Genomic DNA, 26,601 nt, shown 5'->3' with positions numbered 1-26,601 from the left:
ATGAAGAAATTCAAAGAGGGTCACAAAGTTTAGAACAAGCCTGGCAAAAAGAAACTAGTGAGAGATGGGTATAAAGACCCCAGAAAAACTGCCAAGACACTAGTGAGTGACTTAGCCAAAGAAGGCAATCACTAGAATCCTGCACAGGATTGGATTGCAAGGCTACAGACCAAGACAATCTCTACTTCTGCAGAAGAGACATCTTCAAACCGCTAAGAACAACCTGGAGTAAAATTATGTATACTGAAAGTGTGTCCTTTGGTCACATAAGATGAAACTAGAGCTCTTTGGCCGTAGAAATGCTGCTTATGTTTGGAGAAAGAAGGGGCATGCAACATGAAGAACTGTCCCTGCAGTGAAACACGGCGGCGTGAGCACTATGCTGTGAGGATGCTTCAGTGTTTCTGGAACTAGCAATCTTGTCAAGGTGGAAGGAATCATGAGAAAAGAAAGATAAGTGAAATTTTTTTAAAGAAAACCTCCAGCAGTCTGTAGCAAAACTGATTCCGAGTCATCGCTTTGTCTTCCAACATGACAACAACCCAAAACATACATTGCTTCTGGAGAACTACCTCCAAAAAACTCACTATTAGATGTCAGTAGATTACAAATTGCAGTTAATTTAATTCTGGTTTTGTACCCCTCCCAATTCAAATTCATAATCCCAGCTATGGTGGCTGCTGAAGGACAAACATCTCTGGTCACTGTTCATCTGTAGTGAGTTCAGGCTGTAAGTCTGCTGTTTACCTCAGCTGTCAATATGACTGCAGCGTCCGTATCCCGAGTGTCACATCTATTTACTATAGAGAAAGCTGTACATTTTTGTGAAAGGAGTCCGATATGAGTCAATGTGCTCACTTCTGACTGATGACAGTGATACTGGGGTTGCAGCTGTTTGTTTGTTTGTTTGTTTTAGCTCTGCTAGCTGCTGTTGAGCATTGTTAGCTGGCATTAGTAACATTTTCTTTGAAGTGGATGTAATATTTTTTTACACAGACACTTAAATTCTCATACAATTTAAGAATGTTATCAAGCTGTTTATCAGAGGGAATGTGTGATTTTCAGGGCACTCAGCCTAACACTTAACAACGGGAGGGTTGCATGTCTAATCTGCTGACAATAAGCAATTGCAAAAGGAAGGGAAAGACATAACCACAAAGAGACAATTAAAATAAATGCAGGAATGTTAAATGGTCATATTTAGCTTGCAAGAGCTACTTGTGAAATTCAAATCTTTGAATTAAAATAATCTCCTAAGGTGTACTACATATGTGGCCGACTCTAACCACTTACATAAAATGTGATTAGGCAGAAGGCAACGCCCAGCTTGGCCACGGTCCAACGCGGCAACATGGTGGCTTCTATGAACAGCCTGCTCATATGTATTTGTAATGGAATAGGTCCAAGTTTATAAGTAACTTGTACATAAACGTTTACAAGATTTATATACGTAAATAGTCATATATAGTTTGGTGGATACTAATCTTTGAGAGCGTGTGTGGGAAACCGTCCAGAAGTGGTGGCTCGTCATTTGCGACCTCTCGAAAACTCAGAAGTTGATGTTTTTGAACCGTAGCGGTGAGAGAGAGGAAGGATGCTAGCATCAACTAGCTAGAGGAAGATGTCAACTCCACGGAGCATCAAGTGGTTACCTTTCTACGGTCCAAAGGTGTGGAAGTGGATTATAACAACATTGAGGCTTGCTACCCTCTACCCCGAAAAAATGACAGTGACAAACCAGCCATCATTGTGAGATTTGCAAACAGAAAACACAAAACAGCACTGTTAAAACAAGGAAAGAAACTGAAAGGATCCGATGTCTTCATGAACGAACATCTGATAAAAAGAAATGCGGACATTGCCAGGAAAGCACGTTACTTGAAGAAACAGGGAAAAATTCAAAATACATGGACCACCAACTGCAAAGTATTCATTAAACTCAATGGAACACCGGAACAAGCCAAAGTGTTGGTCATCAGAAATATGGAGGAGCTGGACAAATACTGAGGTCAACTTACTCTGGAGGTATGAATACACATGTGACGTGACACACAACACAACACATGGCACAGTCCAAAAGAACTTCATCTGCATCCGGCAACAATATCAATATCAATATAACTCATTGGAATTCTCTTTATGATAATCTGGAACTGAGAACATTTCGATACACAGACCATAATGCTCTAGACTTAGAAAAGGATATAGACCCGGAAAATAATTTCTTCTACAACATTAGCAGTAACTGCTGCTACTTCACTGATGAACAGTTTAAGCACACCATCAACACGGAAAATAAATTATCAATAATCCATTTTAATAGCAGAAGTCTGTATGCCAACTTCAACAATATAAAGGAATATCTAAATGAGTTGACAAATCCATTTGGAATTATTGCCATTTCTGAAACATGGATCAATGCGGAGAAAGGAATGGACTTTGGACTGGAGGGATATGAAGTGAATTTTGTAAATAGAAGGAACAAGAGTGGAGGGGGAGTAGCTGTGTATGTGGATAAAAACCTAAACTACAAGGTGGTAGAAAGTATGACAACTGTAATTGATAATTTACTAGAATGTATAACAATTGAAATTTATAAGGAAAAAGAGAAAAAATGTAATAATTAGCTGTATATATACAACACCTGGCTCTAGTATTCAAGTATTTAATGACTCCATAGAGGAAATATTCTCTAAAACAAATCAAAAAGTTATGTTTATCTATGGTGATTTTAATATTGACCTGTTGAATCCGAAAAAGCATACAATGACCGACGAATTCCTAAACACTATGTACAGTTTGAGTTTACATCCTAAAATAACCAGGCCTAGCAGAATTACACCAGATTGTGCCACCTTACTTGACAATATTTTCACTAACAATATGGAAAACAACATTGTGAGTGGAATATTAATTAATGACATCAGTGATCACCTACCAGTTTTTGCAGTTTATGACACTAATTATAAGAAAAATCAGCATGAAGAACAACTGAGATACAGACGTGTAAGGACAGAAGAAACTGTGAATGCACTTAAGAACGATCTATTAAATCAGGACTGGGACAATGTGTACAAAGAAGCTGATATTGATATTGCATATGGCATATTTTTAAGAATATTCATGGAGTTGTGCGATAAAAACTGTCCAACAATAAAATACAACAGAAAGCACAAATATTCAGATAGACCATGGATCACTAAGGGTTTACAAAATGCATGTAAAAAGAAAAATACACTCTATAGGGAATACCTAAAACAAAGAACAAAAGAAGCTGAAAATAAATATAAAAAATACAAAAATAAGTTGACCAATATTATACGTGTATGTAGAAAGGAGTATTATAGTAAAATATTGAACAACAATAAACATAATATGAAGGGAATATGGGATGTTTTAAACGGTATCATTAAAAATAATTCTGGACAACAAAGTTATCTTCAATACTTTATCGACAATGGCAATATTATGGAAAACACTGCTGATAAGGTCAACAGCTTTAATCATTATTTTGTAAATATTGGACCAAAACTGGCAGAACAAATTCCTGAGTCACTGCCATCAGTAGACTGTAGTGAAAACCTGATTGATAGGAACCCTAACTCAATGTTCCTCACATCAGTGGAGGAAAAAGAAATAATTGACATTGTACACATGTATAAATATAAAACATCTACTGATTGTAATGATATTGACATGAAAATCGTCAAGAAGGTCATTGAAGGAATTGTAGGACCTCTAACATATATTTGCAACTTTTCATTTCAGACGGGAAAAGTGCCAAACAAAATGAAAATAGCCAAAGTTGTGCCGCTGTATAAAACCAGGGATAGACGCCACTTCACAAATTACAGGCCTGTTTACGGAGCCTTATACCACGTGGTACAGAAGCTGTGTGATGCTAAAATTAGCAGGGAAAAAACAACGGAGAGCACGTCAGGGATGACAGGAAAGTGACAGGAGAAAATCCGTCCCGGTCAACCACCCAAACATCAATAACGGGAACCTTATACAGCGCTTCCCTATACACGTCGAACTCCCACAGGCACAAAGAAATTATGGAGGCTATCACTTATCACCTGACCAAAGATATGGCTCCCATCAACACTGTGCAAAACGAGGGATTTTGGAAAATGATCAACACCCTAGACAAACGCTACACAGTGCCGTCCTGCAACTATTTTTCTATTGCTGCACTACCTGCTCTATACACACAGTGTCGAGCAACGGTGGAGACGGAATTTCAAGCACTACAACATTTTGCGGCAACAACAAAACTTGTGAGACATTTGTTGTTTTTATGTTTATTTATTGTTTTCATGTTCAGTCTCAACTGTTACGAAGATGATGTGCAGTTAATAAGTGCAATAAATATTTGTACTGGAAAAGAAAATCGTGAGAGAATCGTGATCTCAATTCTAAGCCAAAAAATCGTGATTCTCATTTTATGCAAAATCGTGCAGCCCTACAATCAATCATGACATATTAATTAATAAACTGGAACAGTACGGGATCAGGGGGATTGTACTGCAATGGGTGAAAAATTATTTAGGTGACAGGAAACAATTTGTGAAGCTGGGTGTCCGTTCCTGATCATGCTTGGACATTGCTTGTGGTGTTCCACAAGGCTCTGTACTGGGTCCAAAATTATTTATTATTTATATAAATGATATTTGTAAGGCATCTGATATATTAAAATTAGTATTATTTGCAGATGACACAAATATTTTTTGTTCTGGGGGGAATCTAAAGGAGCTGCTGGATACAATTACTTCAGAAATGTGCAAAATTTAAAAATGGTTTAACAGGAACAAACTATCGCTAAATCTAAGTAAAACTAAAATTATCTTATTTGGGCATTCCCTTAGAAATACACAGGTGCAGATTCATTTAGATGGTATGGAAATTGAAAGAGTACTTGAACATAAGTTTCTTAGTGTGATTATAGATGATAAATTAAACTGGAAGTCTCATATAAATCATATACATAACAAAATTTCAAGAAGTGTCTCAATCTTGAGTAAAGTAAAACACATTCTGGACCACAAATCACTCCACATTCTCTATTGTTCCCTGATTGCACCGTATTTGAATTACTGTGCAGAGGTTTGGGGCAATACTTACAAATGTTCGCTATCATCAGTCTTTATATTACAAAAAAGGGCCATAAGGATAATCCATAAAACTGGTTACAGAGATCATACAAATCCACTATTCTTAAAATCAAAAATTCTAAAATTCACAGATCTGGTTCATTTTCTCACTGCACAAATTATATATAAAGCAATAAATAACCTGCTTCCTGACAATATTCTAAAAATGTTTTCTAAAAGGGAACGGGGATACAATTTGAGGGGGGAATAAAATTTAAAACATCCTCGTATCCGTACAACATTAAAAAGTTTTTGCATCTCTGTGTGTGGAGTGAAGCTGTGGAACAGACTAAGTAAAGATATGAAGCAATGTCCAAGCATGGCGCAGTTTAAAAAGCGGTTTAAGGATATGGTTTTTACAGGGTACAGGGAAAAGGTAGAGATTTGATAGGGTTTTCTTGTCTAATATTTTCATGTGTGTGCGGGTGCACAGGTATGTTGGTATGGGTATATATATATATATATATATATATATATATATATATATATATATATATATATGTTACACATAACATGTAATGTAATTGCAAGGAGGTATTTCTGTAGTCTATTTATACTAGATAGTGGAAAAGGGGTGGGATTAAATAAGCTTATGCTTCTTCCTGCTCCTTTTTGAACATGAACGTTATTTGGAGTTGTGGTTGCTTGTTTTCCTTTTGTTTTGCTTTGTTCATTTGTCTTTTTTAATTCTATTTTGTTGTACTTTTTCAACATGTTCAAAATAAAGATTCAATCAATCAATCAAAAGCTATTTGCAATCTTTAAATTTAAACTAAAAGTAACTTATAAGACGTATTACATATGTGGTCGGTCTCTAGCCACATACATAAAAAAAGATTATGAGAATACATTAATTTGTAGTTACACAGTAAACAATGTATATTTGAGTACAACAATTTTTTTCTATTAAATAGCCTCAAAAAATGATTTACTGTGCCTTAAAACTTATATGAGGTTTTATGCAATTAATTGACATGCATACAAGTCACTGAAGAGAATGAAACATACCATTCATTGATATATGGTTGGTAAATACATTAGACTGTTGACTAGCCAACAGGATCCTGGAATGTTGCCTAGCGACCAGCCATGTGCTAGATACAGTGATGCCTGATGAGCGGTTCTGTGGACAGGGCTTTAGATTCACCCAGAGCACAAAGAAACACGTATTCATATAGCACCACACAAATCAGTTTTTAAGAGCCTATTTACAAGAAGAGACCAAAAAAAACTAGCTTATATGGAAACACTTTTTAAACTCAAGAAATGTTAATCAATCAAAGAAAGCTATGTGAAGCAAGTAGGTCTCAAATGTAAAGTATGAGGAAATAAACTTATTCTCATTTTTTGAGCAGTTAGATGAGCAAACTAAGAAGGAGTTTAGCTGCTTTTCACTAGCCAGAACAAGCAACCCACCCAGTACCACAGTGACCTTTCTAATAAGCTAGCTAGCCACTGAACATTAGCTGAAAATGTCAAACCTCCAAAGTCTCATTTTTAAAAAAAAAGTAATTTAATAAAGAGTTCATTCATCATTGGGTACTGTGTAGTACTCAACATTTGTCTGCCTGTTAGCGGCTTTTCTTTAAATACACACATACTGCTACTATGGATGTGCTGTTTCCATTAAGTTTTTCTCACACTTTACATATTCCGCTGTAATAAATATTTCATCTGTGGGTTGGTTTGCTTGGATGATTCTAAGCAAAAACATTCAATTAATGGCAATAAAACATGTTAGTGATGAAAAAAGGAATCAGTGGCATCAGAAGCAAATGAAAATATCAGAGACAGAGAGCATTGTGGGTAATTGAATACATGCTGAGTTTGTTCTTGCAGTACAAACAAGATCCTTCCAACTTCTGAAAAAAAATCTAAGTAATGTAGGATCAATATTCCTCTCTCATGGGGAGCCATAGTGGAAAGACTAATTCAGTTGAATTGTGCTGACAGCTACAGTAACTCACCTCATTACAGTGGTAAAATGCAACACGTCGACTGATTTCTGCACATTGAGCTAAATTACTGTGAAAGGATTCATCTGCTACCACTTTTTTTTTAAAGCTAAGCATCACAGTGTGGTAATGTGTAGTGCAGAGGTTAAATATGAAATCAGTCAGGCTTGTGTAAAGCTAAAATCCATCCACCAGATAATGTGCACCAAAATGCAGGAATCCATTTTTATCATTTCAGACAAGTCGAAAAGAGAATTACATACTTGTCATTGGGTGAAATCAGTCCTGGGGATTCAGTGATTTTCTTCTGTCGGTAAAGAGAAGCGTGGAGTGTGACACCCTGCCCTGATCCCTATCTCTTTAGTGAATCTTTTTGGATACGAGACAGGCTGTCAACTCTTTGAAGCAACCTTTGCAATTTCAAGGTGGCAGATTAAAGAGACAGGAAGTCAGTGATGTAAGATGCTGACCTACTGGCTGCGTGGACACAATAAACGAGGCATTAGAAGGAAGCACTCTAAAGCTTAAACGCCAAGTGTGCTTGTAGTAGTTTATTCACAGTGTGGAGTGTTTACTAGTTAACAGCGAAATGACGCCAAAACACGGCCACTTTTGGTTATAAGGAAAAGGAAATTTATATGTGATAACCAATAGGGTCTTGTGCCTGGAAAGCCTATCAGACCAACATGGATCAATTTCAAAACAGCCTTTTCTTACATGAATTCAGTCAGTTTGTTTTTCATGCAGTCTTTAGTGTAGGAACACTATAAATGGGAAATAACAGCAAAGAATGGAGAAAGGCTCTTCATTCGAGGCTAAGGTTACATTGACTGATTTGGTTGTATCTGACTTCCTGCCAAAATGATCAAATCGGATGGGTCGAGCAGATTTTGTTTGTACTGCATGAATGTAAAGGAACTAAATGCAAAATGACAGGGCCAAGAATCCTCTTCAGTTTCTCTAATGTTACAGTGAGCACAGAGCGCACCCTTATGATTTCATAATGTTGGCTCAAAGGGAACCCAACATTTGAGACGCCACCATGCTGCTGCAGTTCAACAAACTTTGTATAATGAAAGTACAGTTACTTATAAAGAACACAGCGAAATAATGAGATGAGAGCCCTCGCTACAACAAAGAAAAGAGGAAGAAGACAATTAACAAATCACATGAAAGGCCATCAGATTCTGGCTTTTCCCTGAATCAATATTAGTGAGCTAAACTAATAGAACCAAAACTGAAAACAGGACTGGCAGAGTCTCCCAACTCAACTCATAATTAACAAACAAAACTGCAAAAGCTACAGAAAGAAAAAGTTGATGACAGTGAGGAGAGAAGAGAGAGGGACCAAGACGTCAACTGGCAACCTATGGATATATGTATGTCCTCAGTCAGATACCAGATACACTGTGATCAGATCCTTCGTAGGAATGTTAAAGAAGTATTATTGGGTTTTTATTAGTGTCTGCTCACCAAAACTAATTTTGAACCCTTGGGTTTGCTTGCTAGCTTTTATTTTTCCCTACAACCTAATGACACATTACTTAATGACTTAATTAATTAGTGCAGTCAGTGACTGTTCCCATGGAATATGCACTGGAGTTCAATAAGGTAGTTCTTCCACAAAATGCACTGAAATGCTCTGAAAATTTGAGAAAACTGGTAGAAACACGTTCTGTCCGTCATTCTGTTGTTCTAGCTATGATAGGTATTGAAGGTAACTGTGATGTTACATGTTTATAACACAGAAATTAAACCAAAATATAAAAACTAATTGTGTAATTGTGTAATTCTACAGGTGTGGTCATAGAGTCTCTTTTGCATTTTGTGGGTATTTGTCAGAAAACAGGACACGAGATGAATGTTACTGGAGGTAAACTTACTTTTTTTTTCAGTTGCTATAGATATTCTATTATATGTGTAGCTGTGCGCTCAATATTGATTTATTTATAGTGCATCAAAACGGATGTTGTTGGTGTGCTTCCCATGATGCCTTCAGGTTTTCAGAGCATTGCAATCACAAGCAGAGATGGAGTGTTGTTTGCATGCAGTGCGAGCACTCCTCAATAAAGCTACGTGAACATGGCAGGATGTGAATTGTGCTATTTTAGTGAATGATACAAACATAACAGAGACCCACTTATTGAAGACCTTTACATGAGGGCTGCTGGTTTTTCATATATGTGGCTAAACAGAAAAATGGGAATGGGAAAAGTAGAGGAGCTTATGTTAGTGCAGGAAAGATTAGTCCAATAATTGATGAGCAGTAGACGTTAATTAACGAATTTAATGCTCAGTGAATGCTCAAGTAATCAACTGAAATAACAAAATCTGTTGCTTTTTTTTGAGTGTTGCAAATTGTTGCAAATCCTGTTGTTGCTGATTGCCGCAAGTTCCTTATTCATGTCTGTGGTTCTCAGGTTCACTTCCAAAGGGTTTTCTACCCCTTTGTAATTAGGAGAAACATCATATTTCGATAGAGATGACAGCAATTTCTAACAATTTGGACTATTTCATCATCTCACTGGGACTTTCTACATGAATTGCAGCCTTACGGTAAGGTTGTGATTAAAAGGATAGTTCAAAACCGCAGACCTGCAGATTATTAGCATCCATTATTCATGAACTTTGTGGCGATTTATTCATGTATCGTGATGAGAACCGGCCCCATCACTCAAGTGAAAGGAGAAAAAAAAATACTCCTCTCACTGCACAATCCACAGCCAAAAAATGACAACACTTTTAAATGGCTTGCTGTGCCTATGAAGTTGTGCTAATCCTCTCGTAAAGATAAGACAACGTGAAGTGATGTGATGAAACTTAAATGAACCTTGTGGGAAAACATAATTACAGTTTGCATTGCAGCAGCCAATAGGATGCAAATAGAGCAATATAAAGGTTAAAGAAACAGACCCAGCCCTGGGTCAAGGCTTGAACATTTGAGAGGTGAACCCTGTCCTTTCATTCACATGTTTTTAGATGCCTTTTGATTTGTGCACAGCTGTCACGCTTGAGGGAGTCAAAGGAAGCAAAGTGAATTGTCCTGCAGATATAAGGCTCAAGGGAGCCAGTATACCGCTGGTGCTCAATGAAGACATAATTCCATTTTCATTTGGCTGGATCACGTAAAATCTAACACGATAGAGGCTGCTGAGCCAGTGACAGCTTACTGCTTGGAATTAATGATGAAAGCCTCACAATGTAGTGCTGATTCTGAATGTGAAAATGAAACGCATGTTCCAGTTACATCTTATTAGTTACTGAAAGTGGATGTCTTTAGCCCCCCGCCAGATTTATTTTAAACCCTGCTGATTTGTTAAGTCTGCCCTAACTAACAACAAAATGATCAGTCTATAATTTCAATGGTAGGTTTATCTGAACAGTGAGACACAGAACAAAGACAAAAAATCCAGAAAAATGCATTTCAAAAAAGTTACAAACTTCTTCGCATTTTCATGAAGGAAATAGGTAGTTGATCCTCAATATCAATCAGCAAGATTTCTGGCTCACAGGTTTATTTTACGCAGGTATCTATTCAGATTCTAAACTCTGCACCATGTCCAAGCCCAAAGCACTTTCCAAAGATGTCAGTGACAAGAATGTGGACCTACACAAGGCTGGAATGGGCTACAAGACCATCGCCAAGCTGCTGGGTGAGAAGGTGACAACAGTTGGTGCCATTATTCGCCAGTGGAAGAACCATAAAATAACTGTTAATCTCCATCGGTCTTGAGCTCCATGTAAGATCTCATGATAATGAGATAATAAGAGCAGTGTGGAACCAGCCCAGAACTATTCAGGAAGAACTTGTCAATGATCTCAAGGCAGCTGGTACCATATTCACCAAGAAAACATTTGGTAACACACTACCCCGTGAAGGACTGAAATCCTGCAGTGCCTGCAAGGTTCCCCTGGTCAAGAAAGCACAGGCCTGTTTGGAGTTTGCCACTGAACATCTCAATGATTCAGAGGGGGACTGAGTGAAAGTGTTGTGATCAAGTGAGACCAACATTGAGCTATTTGGCATCAACTCAACTTTGGAGGAGGAAGAATGCTGCCTATGACTCCAAGAACCCTGTCCCCACCGTCAAACATGGAGTTGGAAACAGTATGCTTTGGGGTGTTTTTCTGCTAAGGGGACAGGACTACACTGCATCAAATGGAGGATGGATGGGTCCATGTACCATCAAATCTTGGGTGAGAACCTCCTTCCCTCAGCCAGGGCATTGAAAATGCATTGTGGGTGGGTATTCCAGCGTGACATGACACGGCCAAGGCTGAAGAAGAAGCTCAAGAAGAAGCATAATAAGATTTCGGAGTGGCCTCCAGACCTTAATCCCATAGAAAATCTGTGGAGGAAGCTGAAGGTTACAGTTGCCAAACATCAGCCATGAAACATTAATGACTTGGAGAGGATCTCCAAAGAGGAGTGGGACAAAATCTCCCCTGAGATGTGTGCAAAACTTGTGGCCAACTATAAGACACATCTGACCTCTGTGATTTGTCACCAAGTGCTGAAGCACGTTTTGCAAAGGGGTCAAATACTTATTTCCTTCATGAAAATGCAAATTAATTTCTAAGTTTTTTGAAATGCATTTTTTTGTTGGCTATTGTTTTGTCTCTTACTGTTCAAATAAACCTACCACTGAAATTATAGACTGATCATTTCTTTGTTAGCAGGTAAACGTACCAAATCAGCAGGGGTTCAAATAATTTTTTTCCCTGAGTATATGTTCCCCTGATGTGATGGGATCTGAATGCGTTAGCTTTGTGTCTGACTGAACACTTTAAAGCAGGGGTGTCCAACTCCAGGCTTTGAGGGCCGCTGTCCTGCAGGTTTTAGAGATCACCGTGGGTCAACACACCTGAATCAAACGACTAGTTCATTACCAGGCCTCTGGAGAACTTCAAGACATGTTGAGGAGGTAATTTAGCCATTTAAATCAGCTGTGTTGGATCAAGGACACATCTAAAACCTGCAGGACACCGGCCCTTGAGGCATGGAGTTGGACACCCATGCTTTAAAGGTCATGACAGCAATCACAACTATCCATGCCTCACCTGTCAAATCAAGTAAAAAAAATGCAATAAGATTAAAACAATCCTCTGTGATCCAGAAGAAGGCTTTTTCCCTTTGACCCTGTGTGAGAGGGGCATAGCAACATCTGCAGCATCCGACATCCACACATTGCTCAAATGATGAAAAGAATGGAATTTAACTCAACTCAACTCTAATCAATTTTATTTATATAGCAGCAAATCACTACAACAGTTACCCCAAGGTGCTTTATATTGTAAGGCAAAAACCCTAAAATATTAGAGACAAACCTTAACAATCGGATGAGACCTATGAGGAAGGACTTGTTGGAAGGAGGAAAAAAGTCCCTTTTGAACTGGAAGAAAACTCTGGGCGAACCAGGTTTGGACGGAATAGAATGTTTAAAGGTATGCTCACCCTCCTGTAGTTAAAAAGTTGTTATTATGAGGAACATTAACGTAAAAGTAGCCCATGGCAGAGCATGGCAGAATGCTGTCACATCTCTGAAATGGGGCAATCTTTGGCTAATGAAACAGCTTCAAAAAGCAGAGGACTCTTCTCCATCAAAGGAATAATTCATACTTGCAGTTAAGGGGGACAGAATCTCTCACGTGGCAGAGGTGATCAGCATTAACCTGCAATGTCTTCGGTTCAAAACCGGACCGTCTAATCACTCTGTACTTGTTACTGCAGACAAACTTTTTTCATAGTTTGCTTTAAAAATGTTATTTAATTTGTCTATTTATAGGGAGGACATTACTATGAATATGCCAGTTTGAATCAACTTTCATCTTCACTCCTTTGGCAAGATGCTCTCCAGCCAATTAAGCTTAGAGTTAAGTCACAGAAGCAGGATAAAAGCAACGATACAAAGAGCTTTTTTTTCTCACACTAAAACGTAATGTCATGCTGCACACACTCATAAGGCACAATTTATCCCACAGTGTTTCATAAAATACTTGTAAATACACCCACACAGAGACAAGCACAGCTATTAGGCAAACAGCAGAGGACATGGGGCAAGTTGGTAATAAGATACCAAAACAATAATGACAAAAGATCAAAAATACATCATTTTAATGTGCACACTGAAGTCACATAACCGTAGCAGCTGCGGCTCAACAGCTCTGGCAATAGGCTTTCAAGTGTGTAGTTAAATTAAATACTATCAAACATACCTTATTATTAAAAGCACTGAGTCAAATTCTAAAAACTGGGTCATTTATGTGGGTCTTTAAGTTTTGCAAACATTGAAATTCAAAATATGCATCTGTGTGGGAGGACAACAACAGTCACTTCAAAGTGTTTTAAATTGCAAGATAAAGACCCTAAAATATTAGAAAGAAACCCCCACAATCAGATGGCGACAGTGGGAAGGAAAACCTCTCTTTTTAACAGGATTCAGTAAGGGCTGTCTCAGTGTTCACTGTGGCACAAAGATGCGTTTTAAGCCCCACAAACACGCGCTGTTTGAGTCCTGCTTCTACTCCTGATGAGCAATGCTTGCCTTAAAGGTGATGTGCTACATTCTGTGCGCAGGCTCTGCTGTAAACCTCCGGACTTCTCGCATGTCTCTGTGTTTAATCAGAGGACTCAGTCAGCACATGGCCAGCCCCGGCCTTGTCCTGTCAGATACTCTCATTCTCAAACAGACTCGCTGTGGCAGGCCGGTGTTAGTGAAGGGAGCATCCCAAAAACCCTCTGGCTGGGCCATCCAGCACCCACTGATGCTTAGCTGTATGGCAGCGCTGAAAGAAGGAAATCTTATGAAACACACTGTAGATGACTGTTTCATTATATTCTTTTTTTAAGATCTCAGTGCATGCCACCACATGTCTGTATGATCAATTTGTATAATTAAACCAGTCTATGTTTTTGCTTAACCCTGTATCTGTATCGGAGCCTTTGTAGTCACTATGCATTTTGGGTCTTTGTGTCATTATTTTCATAAGCATGTAGTCATTATCTTTGATTTGTAGTTCTCAACTGTTTTTTTTTGTAACTTTGTTAGTGTTGTTCAGTTGTCATTTACCTTCTAATCAGTGACTTTGTGTCTATTTTCAGTCATTATGCATCAATTTGTAGTCATTTATGTCTCTTTATGATTTTTTTGTCAGTTGTATCTCTTCTTAGTCGCTTTTGCGTCTCACTGTAATGGTTTTGATGACTGTGGCCTGGAATTACATCTGGCTGTTGCTCAAATCTTGCTCCTCCTCCTGCCCCTACAAACTGAAAGGATATTATTGTTGATGAAAAGAGAACTGTTTAATTTTGATCTTGTTTTTCCAGTTTGGGTTGTATTCCCAAGTGAGCCACCTGACACGGTCGGCTCTGTGCTTGTGATATTGTCTTCATCTTTTTCTTGAAGATTACTACTAATGCTTCCATTCACAGGGTGAGGAGAGGAATATTGACATTAGCACGATTTAAGATGTTGATTAAGCCAAGTTATTCTGCCTTGTAATAGAGTTTGGTGTTGTTTATGTGCTCAGAGTCTTATTTCCCAGGGGAACAACCTGATCCAGGCTGTTGTCTTCATGTATTGATGCAACTATCTCCTTTTAAATTTTCTTATCTTGATGTTTTCTTTTTATTAATTCATATCTAATTTAATACAAGGGTTGCATGAATAATTAAAGTGTTACTTGCATTTGCATGCAAATGAATAAAACTGCTTTTGGATTAATTTGGGTGTATAGATCCTGGTGAAAGACGTTTGTCAGCCAGCCAGTTCAATTAATGCACCCGTGTTCATCTTATGCTGCTTTTATTTGCTTTTCCACTTCTTATTCTTTGTTTATTACTGTTACAAGTACAATTTCTTCTCTCCCAGGACTACAGTAGCACAAAATACTTCCTCCTGGAAACTGAGGTTTTTGTTAAGAGAAGCTTACAATATTCCTCCCTATAACTGAAAATGCCCTGTGTCTCTTTGTGTCTATCAGAGATGGACTCCTTGCGTATTTTGCTCTACTCGCTCATCTTCCTGCTCAGCGTCTTCGGCAACCTCCTGATCATCGTGGTCCTGATGCTGAACAAGCGCATGCGGACGGTCACCAACTCCTTTCTGCTGTCGCTGGCGGTCAGCGACCTGATGATGGCCATTTTCTGTATGCCCTTTACACTTATCCCCAACATGCTAGAGGACTTCATCTTTGGAGCCACCATGTGCAAGATTGTCACCTACTTAATGGGTGAGCATGAGACTTTTGATACCAAACCTGAGCTGAACTGTACACTCTTATGAGGCATTTAAAGAGATCCACTTCCTGTGCTGTTTTTCAAAGAAGGGATCATCTGACCTGTGTGTTTGTAGGGACTATTTTAGGGTCTTTATCTTACAGTATAACATGCTCTGAGCAACTGTTTTTATAAACTGGTGCTACATAACTGAACTGCAAAGCTGGCTCATTATAAGAGCACAACACATCAAAAGCCATGATTGACAGTGAGGCGGATTGCTGTAGGAAGGGAAAATGGATCACTGTCTTGTGTGCAGCAAACAGCAGCAGCTAAACACCAGTGCAGAAGTCTCACACTCTAAAGAAATTAGTAAAAACAAAACCCACTGTGGTCACTACAATAAATGCTACCTGTTTAATGGATTTAGCTGAATGGGAGATGTGACATTTATTTGCCTGTGATGATCATCTATCGGCAGAGTGGAGCTTGGAAACCAAACAAACCCTCTGAGAGTAACTTGAAAAAGGGGTTTACAAGATGGAAGCAAGCCATATGCTAGCAGAGTGTAATCAAAAGCAGAGGAAAAGAACCAAAGAAGTTGTTTTATGTAAATATGAATACAGGTGGGCCTTGGCTCTATACTCATTGCTCATGCTCCAGAGTTGCTGCCAATTTTTTTGGATGCGTCAGCCATTGTGTGCTACTTGGAAGGTCAGTGGTTTATTCCCCAGCTCCTCCAGGCTACATGTTGAAGTGTACTTCCGCAAAATAATAAACCCCAGACTTTATGAATGGGTGAATGTGGTTTGTAGTCTAAAAAGTGTTTGAGTGCTCAGTTAGAGTTGAAAGGCACTATATATATATATATATATATATATATATATATATATATATATATAGCAACTAGTAGCTCAGTGTTCCAACATTCGAAAGAAGGGACTGCTCTCACAGCTAGAGATTGACGAGGTACAGGTACAACACAAATGCTACGGCAAGGAGGAGTCAGGACGCCAGGTCAGGGGGGAGATATCATCACCCCCACCCGAGATTGGGTACATAGCCCCAAGTGCGATAGGAGAAGGATCGTTGAGTGCGAGAGGAACTGACCTGAAAAATAGGATCATGGCCAAGCTTGAAACCTGGATCCCGCGTAGCCGGTTACCAAGATTACGTGAAGTTCCCTCAGAAGGTCTGCTAGATGATGTTAATGCAGCACTACGGGCAATACCTACAACCACGATTACCGACACTAACAAGCTCATCTACAATACGGCAACAGTGATCAGTGAGATGCTTGGCTACAAGTTGAACAGCGACAAGGGGCAGTACCCTCCATGGAGAAGGAGGCTAGAGGGCAAGATCAAAGTAGCACGGAGGGAGGTTAGCCAACTAACGGAGTTGCAGAAAGGTGCGACAAATAAGGTGCCTAAGAAATACAGCAAGCTGTCCATACCTGAGGCCTTGGAAACTGCCAAGCAAAGACTCACAGCCTTGGCCAGCCGCTTGAGGAGGTACACCAGAGAGATAGAAGGCAGGAGAATAAACCAGCTGTTCTCCACAGAACCAGCAAAGGTGTACTCTCAGTGGCAAGGGAACAATAAGAGAACAGCACCACCAAGGCTGGAGACGGAGCAATACTGGAAGAGCATATGGGAGAAGGATGCAACCCATAACGGCAATGCTCAGTGGCTAGAGGATCTGAGGGCTGACCACAGCGACCTCCCTGAACAGGGTCCAGTAACCATCACAGTGGCAGATATCCAAGAAAGGGTCTCCAGTATGAAGAGTTGGACAGCACCAGGGCCCGACATGGTTCACGCCTACTGGCTGAAGAAGCTGACTGCACTCCACGAGCGTCTGGCAGCACAAATGAACCAGCTGCTAGTTAACGAGAGACACCCGGAATGGCTAACTGAAGGCCGGACGGTCCTGATCCCCAAGGACCCCAAGAAGGGACCGGTCCCCTCCAACTACCGACCAATAACCTGCCTCAGTACTACATGGAAGCTCCTGTCAGGCATCATATCGGCTAAGATGAACAGGCACATGGGTCAATACATGAGCGGGACACAGAAAGGAATTGGCAAGAATACCAGAGGCGCAAAACACCAGCTACTGGTAGACAGAACAATCAGCCGAGACTGCAAGACCAGACTGACCAACCTGTGCACTGCCTGGATTGATTACAAGAAGGCCTATGACTCAATGCCCCACAGCTGGATACTGGAATGCCTAGAATTGTACAAGATCAATGGGACCCTAAGAGCCTTCATCAGGAACTCAATGGGGATGTGGCGTACAACACTAGAGGCCAACTCCAAGCCCATAGCACAAGTCACCATCAAGTGCGGGATCTACCAAGGAGATGCTCTGTCCCCACTGCTGTTCTGCATAGGCCTGAACCCCCTCAGTGAGATCATTAACAAGACTGGCTACGGATACCGACTACGGAACGGAGCAGTTGTCAGCCACCTCCTGTACATGGATGACATCAAGCTGTATGCCAAGAGTGAACGAGACATCGATTCACTGATCCACACTACCAGGCTATACAGCAATGACATTGGAATGTCGTTCGGACTGGAGAAGTGTAGTCGGATGGTAACAAAGAGAGGGAAGGTAGTCAGAACTGAGGGGATTGAACTACCAGAAGGCAACATTGCAGACATAGAGGACAGTTACAAGTACTTGGGGATCCCACAGGCGAATGGGAACCATGAAGAGGCCGCTAGAAAAGCTGCAACCACCAAGTACCTGCAGAGGGTCAGGCAAGTCCTGAGGAGTCAGCTGAATGGTAAGAACAAGATCCGGGCCATCAACACGTACGCCCTGCCCGTGATCAGGTACCCTGCTGGGGTAATAGGCTGGCCAAAGGAGGAGATAGAAGCCACTGACATAAAGACAAGAAAGCTCCTTACCATGCATGGAGGGTTTCACCCCAAATCCAGCACCCTGAGGCTGTACGCTAAGCGGAAGGAAGGGGGCCGGGGACTGGTGAGTGTCAGCACCACAGTCCAGGATGAGACAACGAACATCCAAGAATACATTAGGAAGATGGCCCCAACTGACCGAGTGCTCAGTGAATACCTCAGGCAGCAGAAACCCAAGAAAGAGGAGGGAGACGAGGAACCATCATGGAAGGACAGGCCCCTGCACGGTATGTACCACCGGCAGATAGAGGAGGTGGCTGATATCCAGAAATCCTACCAGTGGCTGGACAAAGCTGGACTGAAAGACAGCACAGAGGCACTAATCATGGCAGCACAAGAACAAGCTCTGAGCACAAGATCCATAGAGGCTGGGGTCTATCACACCAGGCAAGACCCCAGGTGCAGGCTGTGTAAAGATGCCCCAGAGACAATCCAGCACATAACAGCAGGGTGCAAGATGCTAGCAGGCAAGGCATACATGGAACGCCATAACCAAGTGGCCGGCATAGTGTACAGGAACATCTGTGCCGAGTATAACCTGGAAGTCCCGAGGTCAAAATGGGAGATGCCCCCAAGGGTGGTGGAGAATGACCGAGCTAAGATCCTGTGGGACTTCCAGATACAGACGGACAAAATGGTGGTGGCTAACCAACCGGACATAGTGGTGGTAGACAAACAGAAGAAGATGGCCGTAGTGATCGATGTAGCGGTTCCGAATGACAGCAATATCAGGAAGAAGGAACACGAGAAGCTGGAGAAATACCAAGGGCTCAGAGAAGAGCTCGAGAGGATGTGGAGGGTGAAGGTAACGGTGGTCCCCGTGGTAATCGGAGCACTAGGTGCGGTGACTCCCAAGCTAGGCGAGTGGCTCCAGCAGATCCCAGGAACAACATCGGAGATCTCTGTCCAGAAGAGCGCAGTCCTGGGAACAGCTAAGATACTGCGCAGGACCCTCAAGCTCCCAGGCCTCTGGTAGAGGACCCGAGCTTGAAGGATAAACCGCCCGCAGGGGCGTGCTGGGTGTTTTTATATATATCCATCCATCCATCCATTCGCTTCCGCTTCTCCTTTTCAGGGTCGCGGGGGGCGCTGGAGCCTATCCACCAGTTCATTTGCAATTCAGGTGCACTACAGAAAAGGAGCCTGATGTTAATGTGACAGCTGGTAATCAGGGGGTGAAGTGGGCCGGGATGATCCTGAATGGCATCTGACACCCTTATTAAGAGTTATTAAATCAGCCAGTTTGTTGTATAATATTGGTATTCCTTCCGGGCAATCCCATGCACTTACTCGTCCAACAAATCAGAAAGTAATGTCACCCCACAGTCTCACCTGCATACTCTACACATTCTTTTTTTCTCCTTCTCATCCCTACCATGCATTCATACAGACACCAATAAAATTGTGATCAAGTAGCTCAAGCAGGGTTGCTTTATGTTTCAGGAAAGAAAGATGTATGAAAGAGAGGACAGGAGGAGATATTGAATACATATTTCTATGTCTGTTTCTTCTTTTAGAGGAGAACTTCAGGCCATTGATTCACACAACAGAATTTTGATCAAGTTTCAAATGGTGACAGAAAGTCAGGTTAATAACACAGCGTGAAAAGCTGTGGTATAAACAATTCATGAATTCAATTACTTTATGCAAATAAAACGTTATTGATTTATGTATTTTTGCATGGAATAAGAAAAGTAAAAAGGCCACTTTTGTACGTGTAACTGTTGTGTTCCTGCTCTGTGTCTGACAATGAATGGTAAAAGAAACACAGACCTCCAAGTCATTAACTTGCCCGCTCCAGCTCCTACAACAAAATACAAACAGTATGGAAGAGGGTTAGCTTAACCCACCACAACTTCCAAGCCAGCAAGAAGGATCTATTCATGCTAGCATAGACTGTGCCTATAACACGTATGTGGCAGACATGTACTACACATTTACAGCATCTAGCAAAGACAGGCACAGTGATGACAATAATTGAACTAAAAACACAATCGGAAACATCAGGGTGGCTAAATATAAATTATATGTGTGTTTTACAGTGCTGGTAAAGAAATGACACCAACCTCTCCCACAGGGGAATTGTAGAAAAGGGGAGAGGCCAAAGGGTTACCCTGTATTTATAGGGTTGCACCGAAGAAGAAGAATGAGGAGGGGCTCTAACTGATAATGAACCACAGGCTTGGAGGTCCTAAAAATCAGGTATAAAAGGAACGGTTTGTCTAGAACACATTTTGTGTAAATATAACAATATGTAATTTATGACCTGGTTACATACGGATTGGGCTCATTATTTCAGAAATCTTACACAACTAGCACAACCAGAATAAGGGAGAGTTTACATTAATGTGATTATTATCATGTTCTTTTTTTTAAATTAAATATATGAGATCCATTTGGTCATTGGGCTTTATGTGTTTTATTCTTCTAAAAGAGAAATCTGGCCTTCTTTTGTGACTCACAGCTGATCAGACCCTGTGATCCCCCTGCCGAAAATTGCTTGATATTTAACAAGGGTCTGTTAAATATAGAGGCTTTTCTCTTGGCTTCTTTTAACCATCACTCTGAAAGTGCTCGAACAGTCACACATCTTCAGGAGTGTGACTTAGCGATGAGCTGGCTCTCATCAGGCCAGAGTTGAGGTGCCACGTGAGGCCTGAGTCAGACTGAAAGCAAAAGAGAGTGCCACGAAACTGAGATAGACTGCAGTACTTTGTCTCTTTGCTCCACTTTGAGCTTTTGAATGGTCGAGAAACGATATCGAGCGGTCAGGATCGCAATCCTATTATTGTTTCAGAAATGCAACGTACCATCTGTGAGGACAGGCTTGCCGAATCTCCTTTTCAATTACTGGGCTCTCTCAGCTGTGATAAGGAGGAAGAGAGCAGGAGGGGCAGCTGCTTTGGACTTAAAATACAAACTTTTTGGTTTTTTGATCACTTTTCTTTAATTTTATGCTTGTTTTAGTTAAGCTACAAAGTAGTCTCATAATGAATGAGTGAAATGATGAAGCACTGAACCACAGGAATTAGCATGGTGTCTTCTTCTGCAGATGTTGATCATTCTTTGCTGCATCTATGCAAAAAAACTGTCAAAGCATTTCATTTTCTCCCTATGAAATGATTAAGATGTCTTAAAAGATGATGAGGGAACTCTTCTAGCAGGGTAATGCATTTGAAGGAGTCACTCTTGGTGAGATAACCTCAAATGATCTACAGAGTTACCACTAGTCTTTCTATTCTCTGGATTGGACATGGTTGCTAACATGTCACTATACCTAGTCAAAAAATATGTATTGTGTACACGTTTGTACACCCATCCTTCAGAATACTGCTCATTATAATGCACCGATCAGACACAACATTAGAACCAGGTGAACTGAAATACAGTGATCATCCTGATACATATTCAGTTTTCTGCTGCTGATCAGTACAGCACAAGCTTTTTTTATTGAAAGGTGAAGACCATAAAATATAAGAGCATAACTGTAACAATCCAAAACTAGAGACAGTGGGGAAAAACAAACTCCCTTTTAAGAGGAAGAGACCTCCAACAGTAAAGTAACTGCTGGCACACCAAGAGGCCATCTCTTATTAATACACTTTATCGCCAAAAGTATTTTCTGCCTTCAAACTCACGTGAAATCGAGTTAAATCCCATTCTTAATCCATTGAGTTTAACATGATGCCACATCACCCTTTGCAGCTATAACAGCTTCAGCTCTTCTGGGAACGCTTTCCACAAGGTTTGGGAGTATGTTTATGAGAATTTCTGGCCATTCTTATAGAAGCAAATTTATGAGGTCAGACACTGATGTTGGACAAGAGTCTAGAGTCCAGTGGCAGCATGGTTTGTACCAGTTGGTCAGCCATGGAAACTCGTTCCATGAAGCACTCTACCTGCTGTTCTTGAGCTAATCTGAACTCTACGTGAAGTTTGAAGGTCTGTAGTGATTGCCTCTGTAGAAAGTTGGTGACCTCTGCTGAGCCCGCTCTGTGAATTTACATGGCCTAGCACTTTGTGGCTGAGTTGCAGTCTTTCCCAGTTTCTTCCAGTTTGTTATAATTCCACTAACAGTGGATTGTGAAATAGTTAACGGCAAGGAAATTTTATGACTCATGACAGTTTCATGACAGTATTCACTGAGCTCCTGAGAGCAATCCAATCTTTCACAAATGTTTGTAGGAGCAGCTTGCATTCCTAGATACTTTATTTTATACACCTGTGGCCATGGAAGTGATGGGAACACCCATCACCATGGATAGGTGATTTAATATTCATAATGTAGCAGCATAACTGCAGAGTAGTTTAAGGCCACAGGCTTCAAGCCCAACTATCTAAACTAATTAATCTTTATCAAAAGACTGATTTTAAAATTAGAACTGAGAGCTGGTTCCACAGGAGAAGAGTGTGATAGCTGAAAGCTCTGCCTCTCATTTTGTGTTTGGAAACTCAAGGAAGTATTTTATTGGATAATATGAATTTAATAAAAGATAACAATAATTCATCAGAACATTGTATTTGAAGGGATGATTTTTCATTTTTCAACGAACCCGACACCCCAACTCAGCACCTAATCTCTCCATTTAAATTGTGGTCTGATTGGATTATTGCCACTAGGGATGGGTACCGGTGTCCGGTGCCATGATGGCACCGGTTCTGACATAAACGGTAGTAACCAGACCGAAAAGCAGCGCACATTTCGGTGCTTTATTTCGGTGCTTTTTTTTCCTGAGCTGTGATACACTTCTAGCCAATCATTTTACGTTTCCGAGGATAGTAGGCGGGGCCAGGTACGTACGTTCTGTTAGAGCAGAGCTACAGATTAAAATGCTCAAGGCGAAGCGGTCAAAAGTCTGGCTGTACTTCACAGCAAAAGATGCAAACTCAGCAGCCTGCAACAAGTGCTTTAAGCTGATACTGTGATACTGTCAAAGGAGGTAACACCTCAAATCCGATGAAACAGCTGGCGACGCATAGCGTTTTTTTTTAAAAGCCCAGAAATGCGCCGTATTTGATAGCTTGCTGCGAGACCTCACACCGTGCACGTCGGGTGGGTTGCCAGTTATCGGACCCGGAGCAACATCCCCCAAAAACCCGAAGAATAGAGTCCTGGCCCCTAGCCCTGCCAGTGTAGCAGAAATGATGAGGATGATGATGCAGCAGCAGCAGCCGTTCTTCTCTGCGTGAGTAGCTTAATGTTGTTCGTGTGTAATTTACGTTGAGTAGGCTAACCACGTTATTACATTAATGCATGTAAGGTGAACTAGCAAACATCATCATAGCTACATGCGGCTGTCTTCTTGTTTGATGGCAGATACTCGCTTCACCCTGGCCAAAAAGGCTAAAATGACCAAAGAAAAAGTGGGAAACAGTTAAACATGAGAGGTTTTTGGATAAAGTTTGTGTTTTTTCCATTGTTTAAGCACTGCTTCCAGCCAAGAGTGATGCCTTATATGCCACATAGCTGCAGAAAAGGCACACATTGTTATCTTTTTACAAAAAAAACCAGCTGAACATGATAGGTTTTTGGACAAAGTTTGTGTTCTCCATTCTTTAAGCACCGGTTCGAGCACCGTTTAAGCACTGGCACCATTTCAAAAGTACAGATTTGGCACCGGTATCGGATAAAACCTAAACGATACCCATCCCTAATTGCCACAGACACATGACTGGACTGACAAGAAACCAAACTTCTGTCAGGCCAGTTCATATTTCATGCAGTACAATTGAAATCCCAGCAGTCATAGCCCTGGTCTCATCAGGCAGTGAGATCAGAAACTAGTGAAAGTTAGAAAATGGGAACAGATATTGAGAGAAAAGGAGAGGAAGGACCTGAGCTCAGTCTTGAAAAACAAAGTGTTATTCATAATTTCCTGTCTTAAAGAGTCCTATTAACAGTCAACTTTCTTTTTGGCATTTCCTCTATCCCCCTATTATAGTTGCTTGTCATATTGAGAGCTGTAGGTTTTTTTTGTTTGTTTGTTTTAAACCTTTGATTTTTCTGCCATTTTTGGGTCATGTGTTTGACCTATGGTTGTATTGAATAATTTCTTAAACCAAGATTCTGAACCCTGCAATGTCTAAGAAGATGGCAAGTGCTCTGACCCTGTCCCTGTATTTAGGCAAGAATGGTTTTCAATTTACTGAGGGTTAGAATCCATTCATTTTCTATTCATCTCTGAGGCCCAGTGGCAGCAATCTAAGCAGAGCTGCCCATGCCTCCTTCTCCTCAATCACCCATCATTTAGGATAAACAAGCTGTTTTCAGGGCAATCGAGAGATGTATCTCCAGAATGTCCTGCGTGCACCCTGGGGTCTCCTCCCTGCTGGACATCCTTGAAAAACCTCACCTAGGTGGTCTCCAGGAGGCATCCTAGTCAGCCGCCTCAGCTGGCTCCTTTCCCATGTGGAAGATTAGCAGCTCTACCCTGAGCTTCTCCCAAACAATCTCACGTCCTCCTCACAATGTTCATATACAAACATTAACATCTCCTGTCAAACTCCCCACGAGCATCTGATCCATTACTTCCAAGAGCAACATCTTCTATCTAGCCCAGGGGTCAGCAACCCTGGGCACGCGTGCCACAGCTCCGGGCCGGTGGTGATTTTTCTTTTTATGAGCCGATGTTTTGGTTTTTCTGTAACTGTATAAACAATGAAAGGTGGTGTATTGGCAAGATGCTGGCCGATGTGTAAAAATAACTCAGTTGTTTGGTGGTAACCATGGTAGAGCTTCCACAGAGGCCAGCATGTGGATGAGGGAAAGGGGAGGCAGGAGGAGGAGAGGCTCAAGGCGGCCACCGGTGCAAGTGTCAGGTGAACTGAACTCCAGGTAAGAAGTTATGACCTGCAGTCTATCTGGGTCAGATATAAACCAAGTTTAGGTGTAGTTTATTTTCATATTTCATATATTGCTGACTTTTTATAGTCAGTTACAATAACTCGTACTGCGTGCTAGCTAGCATGACGGAGTTTATATACAGCTGGGTGACAGGTGACAGTGTCAGGTGTATACACTGCTACACAACAGCACAAGAGAAGGAGGATTTAGTGTTTGTGTTATTACGAGTGCTAAACAAGAAGAGTTCCCAGATGGTACAGTGGACACATGTGTGACTCCTGTGATTAAAGCATCTTACTTTCAGCTTAACGAGTGAACCGTCAGCTCGTTCAAACACACGTTAAAGTCCGTTTGGCTCGACACCACCGAACAGAGGCAGCAATATAACATGGCTAACATTAACAGTGCAGTGAATCCTGCTTGTGCTGTGATATTCAGGACTGCAAACTGAGCAGCATCACTGACTTTCAGCTTGTTGTGTTTTAATTATCCATAAAATCATCACATTCTCTGTAAGATTAAGGTCAACTATATATATATATATATATATATATATATATATATGCCGGTGGTACATACCGCCTTTGGAACTACACGCCTTTGGAACAGAGGATCGCAAGTTCGATTCCTGCCTGGGGCGTCTGTATCCAGTAAGGGTCCTAAGGCTAGACCCCCTATGCTAAGCAAGCCTACCGCAGACATGAGCGAGACAGATAAATATGAAGGCATGCCGGCTCGGACGTCGCCCGGATCAACAAGGTCCGCGTCAGGTGTTGAGGAACCAGGGCACCCTGACGAAAAGTGGGCTACTGGAACAAGAAGGCATCGGTGGGCAAGGGACGAAAACAGGGCGTTGTTGGAATGCTACTACGCAAGTAACCCCGGCGGAAGGGGCTACATGAATAGGATGAGGGACCTATGGATTCTTCGATACCCAACATCCACAATGACGGCGAAACAACCAGTAGCTCAGTGTTCCAACATTCGAAAGAAGGGACTGCTCTCACAGCTAGAGATTGACGAGGTACAACACAAATGCTACGGCAAGGAGGAGTCAGGACGCCAGGTCAGGGGGGAGATATCATCACCCCCACCCGAGATTGGGTACATAGCCCCAAGTGCGATAGGAGAAGGATCGTTGAGTGCGAGAGGAACTGACCTGAAAAATAGGATCATGGCCAAGCTTGAAACCTGGATCCCCCGTAGCCGGTTACCAAGATTACGTGAAGTGCCCTCAGAAGGTCTGCTAGATGATGTTAATGCAGCACTACGGGCAATACCTACAACCACGATTACCGACACTAACAAGCTGATCTACAATACGGCAGCAGTGATCAGTGAGATGCTTGGCTACAAGTTGAACAGCCACAAGGGGCAGTACCCTCCATGGAGAAGGAGGCTAGAGGGCAAGATCAAAGTAGCACGGAGGGAGGTTAGCCAACTAACGGAGTTGCAGAAAGGTGCGACGAATAAGGTGCCTAAGAAATACAGCAAGCTG

The 26,601-nt window shown here is 41.2% G+C and overlaps 1 protein-coding gene across 1 annotated transcript in view; it reads left to right on the top strand.

The window, feature by feature from the left end:
- Positions 1 to 26,601, top strand: part of LOC146608583 (cholecystokinin receptor-like) — a 72,734-nt gene that overhangs the window by 4,111 nt on the left and 42,022 nt on the right. The window contains exon 2 of the mRNA XM_085347716.1: positions 15,092 to 15,340. Within this exon, the coding sequence (XP_085203842.1) occupies positions 15,092 to 15,340 (249 nt within the window). The remainder of the gene's footprint in view (positions 1 to 15,091; positions 15,341 to 26,601) is intronic.

The sequence above is a fragment of the Diplotaxodon limnothrissa genome, linkage group LG23 (assembly GCF_057381915.1).
Source record: "Diplotaxodon limnothrissa isolate DT_005_m linkage group LG23, D_limnothrissa_male_GT1.1, whole genome shotgun sequence".
In the NCBI taxonomy this organism is placed as follows: domain Eukaryota; kingdom Metazoa; phylum Chordata; class Actinopteri; order Cichliformes; family Cichlidae; genus Diplotaxodon; species Diplotaxodon limnothrissa.
This window is presented reverse-complemented; position numbering and strand designations above follow the sequence as displayed.